Genomic DNA, 6,000 nt, shown 5'->3' with positions numbered 1-6,000 from the left:
AGAAATGAAGAGAGAAGGAGTGGCCATAAATTAAGAAGAAAAGAAAGAACAACGGTTATAATAAAACACACGAACGAAACGGAAAGAAAAAAAAACAAGCAGATAATACGATGGAGGAATGCGCTGGAGGGAGGAGGATGGAGTCCGGGGCCAAGGCGCTGCAGTGATTTCACTCTCACTGTTTTACTCTCCTCTCGGAGTCCCGCCCCTCCTCCGGGGCAAGCCAATGAGAGGGCGCTGTTAGTGCGCGAACTGGTATGAGTCACGCGGAGGCCAGTGCACAGGGCGGGGCCAGACAGGCTCCTAAATCAAAGTTACAACTGATGTACAAGCCGCAGAGCCTGGGAGAGGCGGCGTCGGGGAGGGCCGGCATTCCAGGGAGGAGAGGACCGCGGAGGCAGCACCAGGGACCGGAGGACCAGGGAGGTTAGTGCCGGGGACCGCAGCATCACGGGAGACAACATCAGCGTGGGAGAACAGGGGTTCAGGACACTAAGAAGGTGCAGCCATCCATCCTAGCTGCACAAGCGCCTCACTCAGTAAGAGGCGCCTCGCGGCGCACTGCACAGGCGGGGGAACCAGACAAGAGCCCAGCAAGCGCCTAGAGCTCTCATTTCTGGAGCGCAGCACCCTTCGCCCCCAGCCCACCGACCTCAGGGTGTGAAGACGGAGTGATCGATGCGCCCACGGCGGGGCTGACAAGAACTCGTAGGCGCGGAAAGAAGCAATCAGACACTGCGCTAGCGCCTCACTGTGCACATGGGGGGCCAGGCACTATCCGTGCAACTCACCTGGTATTGAAAGAGAAGAGTACCAGGCACTGCTCTGGAAACTCACTGTATACCTGGCACTGTCCGTGCAACTCACCTGGTATTGAAAGAGAAGACAACCAGGCACTGCTCTGGAAACTCACTGTATACCTGGCACTGGGGAGCAGGCACTGTCCGTGCAACTCACCTGGTATTGAAAGAGAAGACAACCAGGCACTGCTTTGGAAACACGCTCTATATCTGGAACTGGACGACAGGACCAGGCAATCTTCCTCCGCCTCCGTGCACACCTGGTTCTGAGAAAGGCGAGACCCGGATACTGGCCCTACAAGTCAGTGTGTCCCTGGCACTGGAAGATGATAGAACAAGCACCACTCCTACAAGGCACTACAAATCAGGCACTAGAAGAGGCGAGGACCGGGCGCCTTCCCTGCAATCTATCTGCATCTTAAGGTGTAGAGACCTGGGCACTGCTCTTGAAAGTCACCTGGCACTGACGGGCACTGCACTTGAAAGTTTTTCACAGCTGCATTGAAGGAAGAGTGTGCCAGGCACTATAATTGGACTTAACCTGGCACTGAAGGTGTACAGAGCTTGGCACTGCCCGTGAATCTCACCTGGCACTGAAGCAGGAGGGCGCCAGGCATAGTCCTTGCAGTTCACTTGGCACTGAGCGAGGAAAGAGCCAGGCACTGGCGCTGCGAAGCAAGCCCTCCCGCCTCGCGTCATCCTACGCCTGACTCTGAGTTGGAGCAGGGCCGCACACTGCCCCTGCAAACAGTTGTACTCACCCCACTGAGAGAAGACGAGAGACCCGCTGTCCACCTGGGACTAACCCGTTCCGGCCCTGGCGCTGTCCCCTCTCATGTAACCCACAGTGCCGGGTCCGTCCCACGCCAGGGGGTCGGGGCCGCTCCAGACCCCTCGAGCTGGACTTGAACTGAGACTGCTGAGAGTGCTGCGAGAGCCTCACCCCACTGGGATCCCAGCAGACCCCCGGGGGACCCCTGGAACCCGAAGCCATGACAGAGATCACGGAGAAGGACCCCGAGCAGCAGGACGCGGAGGTGCAGCACTCGCCCTCGCCCGGCAACATGGGCCACCTGTCCCAGACCAAGGTAAGATGGCGGCAGCACTGCATATCAACACGGAAGCATATAGAACATATGTACATGTATGATGTGGCTGGTCACAGAAGAGTTTTGTATTTCTGTAGAGCATTGAGAGACTCAAGTTGTAGGCCGTAGAGCTCGAGGGTGACGTCAAATATCATTTTTATAAATGGCACAGGGTACTTTATTCCATATAATACATAGGTAACGCCAATAGATGTCTAGGTGATTCAATGGATCTTTCACACATAGACCTGTAAATTCATTGCAGAATCAACACAGTAGGGATTTTTTAGAATATAAAAAAAAAGAAATCTTGCAACTATTGTAGCAACTTTATGCCAGCAGATCTTTTGGGGTGCTAGAAGTCACCCAGGCCACAGGTTTCTATCCTGGGGGTAATTCCAGCATAGCTGAAACAAATATTCTATTTATCAGGAAGGGAGCAGGGTCGGGCTGGCCTGTAGGGCAACAAGGTAGTGCCCGAAGGGCTGGTCTCACAGATCCGTGTGTGGCCTGTCCTTTTTGCATGCCTGCGCGCCTGCTGGGTTGGATTCGCTTCTTATTTCCAGTTTAAAAAAAAAAAAAACATTGGCTTCAGCAAAACCAAATCCATGCAGTATTCCGTACCTTCCAAAACACTTAGCGTGCCTTCAAAAGTTCAAACCCTGCCCCAGTGGAAAATATTGGCCACTTTTTTTAGCTATCATCAATACAACGGGAGTATCAAGGGGAATACCAGGACAGCCAGCCCCCCACTCAGTGAATTAATATCAATAATTAGCTGTCCCTACAGGGATACACAAAACAAGGTTTATAATTAGCAGTCTAAAACGTGTCAAGTCAATTTAGGACATCATTTTATATAAACCAATGAGTTTAATTGGTCATCAAACCGCAGTGTATCCTACTTGTAAAAAGAAATAAACCACCACCACAGACCTTTCATCACAAAGAAAAAGTGTGAGAAGGAAAGAAAGCACCTCACGGTAGCAACACCAAGGGGGACAATACTGACTGGTACTCACCAGTGACCCACTTCTCATCATCGGTTACCTTCTTTCCAATGGAAAAATGTGCATATATAGTGCAACAAATGCACAACCCAATGAAAACAAAAACGAGAAATAAGAAGTAAACAACCTAAATGTGAATGTACTTCCTATACGTGCAGAAATCGTGCATGTGTTCAGAGGATCCCGTGAGAACCAAAGACGTAGTTCTCACCAATAAAAATTGGTAAAGCTTACTTGCCACCCATAATCTTTATTCTTTAGCTGTAAGCCTTTCCACGTTAAAATTGACTCCTATCAAGTCAAACATTAATCATAACTAGCCAACATGTTTCGTTGCTATATTCAATTTGAAGCAACTTCGTCAGGGCTAGGGATCCAGATCATTGTTTTCAACAGGGATATATATCAGAACCTGTGGTGGTGATAAAATAAAACAGAAGGGATTAAAACTGATTATAATTGCAATCTGGTTTAAAACTTATCCCAAGGTACTGTAGTTCTCCACATCAGTATTTCAAGGTAATTTGACCATCATACATTCTAGTTGCGTGACTGCTGCATACCGGCAATCTCACGGAGACAAACGCGTCATATGATCGCGTCCTCCTGCTGAATGCCCACGGGTCTGTAACACCTGTGGTCAAATGTACCTATGGTCAGGTTTCAAAGGCAGGAAGGGAGCAGGGTCGGGCTGGCCTGTAGGGCAACAAGGCAGTGCCCAAAGGGCTGGTCTCACAGATCCGTGTGTGGCCTGTCCTTTTTGCATGCCTGCGCGCCTGCTGGGTTGGTTTCGCTTCTTTTTTCCAGTTAAAAAAAAAAAAACATTGGCTTCAGCAAAACCAAATCCATGCAGTATTCCGTACCTTCCAAAACACTTAGGGTGCCTTCAAAAGTTCAAACCCTGCCCCAATATTGGCCACTTTTTTTAGCTACCTGACTCACTAATAGGAGGCCAGTTTTATTTTTAGTGCTCGGGACTATTTTCTGTTCCAGTCAGACCCTGGAGGTGAGTGAGGTATTAGTAAAAGATACAATGTGCTGTATTTTTCGATATTTAGGCAGTATGTACACCAGTAAATCCAAAAACTGGGTGGGAAGGCATTACGTTCTGATTGATGTCAACAGCCAATGAGAGTGTCTTATTGTAAACACATACACTCAATACTACCGCCTCTGCTCCTTGTGTGGCCTACAGAGAGAGGGGGGTAGCATCTGAGATCAGCAGCCGGGGGTGTGGTGGGAGTAGATTACAGGGCACCTGTGGACCAGGGAGGGGGTGGGCGGAAGTTGGCCCATTGATTCATTCCTGTACCTATGTCCCCTTTTTGATAGGTTGTCTTATGGACTTCTGGGAAATACAGGGATGCCACAGTTAGGAGACACGTGAATTCGTTATCCTTGTTCAAACCAGTTTCCGGTGCACCGAATAAGTATCAGCATCATTTTAAAGGGACAGTTTGCCCCCTCGCCTTTTGTTTTAAAATTCACATTTTGGTCTCCCCCATCAGGGCTTCAACACCGGGGCTTGGCTCAGGGAAGTATAAGCTAATGGTCGCCAAAAGAGGCCAAGCTACCAAACAACGGCGTGCAGGACACTCCCTTTCTAGACCAAAATGATGCAAAACCTGTGCACGCTTCAAAGGAATACATTCTCAAAACCTAGGGAGCGGCGGCCTGCGCGTGCAGCAATGTGACGACGTGTGCGCGTGGGCCGAACAGGAAGGATGCTGAGAAAATAGACTAGACCGGCAAAGATGTGACACAGATAACAAAGCCAAGGGCATGGAGGGCGGCGACCCGAAGTGTAAACTTTAACACATAGAAGCGCCATGGGGCAGTATGGGTTTGGAATAATGCAGGTTTTTGAAACAGACGGAAAGGGCATGACCCCTCACACCCCCATCAACAGATGCATCTATCAAATCAAATGACCAGGGTCTCGTCGCGGTGCGGCCACCTCCTCCTTCCTGAAACTCACAGGTGGAAAATGTGACCCATAATGCACGTGATTGTGCAGGTGCACCCCTCATCCTAACTTCTGATTGATGGCTGAGACTGGCGGTGTCTGACTCAGCCCTCCCTATCAACTTCCGGGCTTGGTCACCACTAGTTTACAGACGGTAATACGTTACTACAGGGTACTTTTCACATCAAACCTACATTTTTAAAAGTTACTTTTGGCGACATCTGATGACTGAAGCAGCTTTAGAAATACAAATCAAGACTCTGCCCTCCTCTCGAGTGCTTAATTTGAGCCGGTGGTTGCCGGTGGGGGCTACCGCGACCGGAACTTCCTTTTGGGGACCTGCCCTTAACTTTCCTCATCAGATATTGACAGTGAGCAAGAGGGTTAAAACACAGAAACGAGGGATAGATTAAGCGGAGAAAACCGTCGCAGAGGTAGAGAGCAGGGGCTGCCAACAGTGACATAAAGGGGTAGTGGACTGAAGAGCCCGACATTTAATAGAACCGGCTGCGGGCTTCTGGGCAGAGCTGTCTCTCCCAGTATTATTATAGGGTGCCCAGCTTGGCTGGCACCAGCCTGTCGGAAGTTTCTGCGAAGTCCGGGGCAAAAACGTGATTGGGGGGGGGGGGGGGGGGGGGGGGGGGCTCTGGGCGCCTCTTCTCTTTTTCACAGGTGCCATGCGCACCTCTTCCTAGGTAAATGTACTCCAGGTGAGAGGAAACATGGTGTATGACGCCGTCTGGCATGTACACGACGCGGTCTCTTTATTAAAGAAGACAGCAGGCACTGCTTTCATTAAAATCAATCAATACATTTGTGAAGCAGATTGGGGATCAGGAAAGTGCAAGGCATATGCCTTATGAGAGCCCTGAGCCACCCACGTTTCTTAGGGGTTCGTGCACACATTATGCTGTGGTAAGGCAGCTCATCCCTGGATACACCCCTCACCCCTTGCCCCACTTCAACACCTCTTCCCCCTTCTCGCCTGTTGGTGTTCAGGACTCATAACCTGGGAGTTGATAAAGGGTTTATGGGCACTCGATAATTGCTAAAACACTGGGCAGCTACTTGCTGAATTGTATTTCTAGTTTGCTTCTTGGCACTTAAATATCAAATGTTACCATTCATTACCCATC

The 6,000-nt window shown here is 49.9% G+C and overlaps 1 protein-coding gene across 1 annotated transcript in view; it reads left to right on the top strand.

Annotated features, from left to right (window-relative positions):
• Nucleotides 1-355: 355 nt before the first annotated feature.
• STAC2 (SH3 and cysteine rich domain 2) overlaps nt 356-6,000 on the top strand; it is a 265,421-nt gene continuing 259,776 nt past the window's right edge. Inside the window, exon 1 of the mRNA XM_086924337.1 lies at nt 356-1,888. Within this exon, the coding sequence (XP_086780463.1) occupies nt 1,793-1,888 (96 nt within the window). The 5' untranslated portion in view covers nt 356-1,792. The remainder of the gene's footprint in view (nt 1,889-6,000) is intronic.

The sequence above is a fragment of the Lissotriton vulgaris genome, chromosome 5, assembly GCF_964263255.1.
Source record: "Lissotriton vulgaris chromosome 5, aLisVul1.2, whole genome shotgun sequence".
NCBI classification, from domain to species: Eukaryota; Metazoa; Chordata; class Amphibia; order Caudata; family Salamandridae; genus Lissotriton; species Lissotriton vulgaris.
Note: the sequence above shows the minus strand (reverse complement) of the source record. Positions and strands in the feature narration are given on the sequence as shown.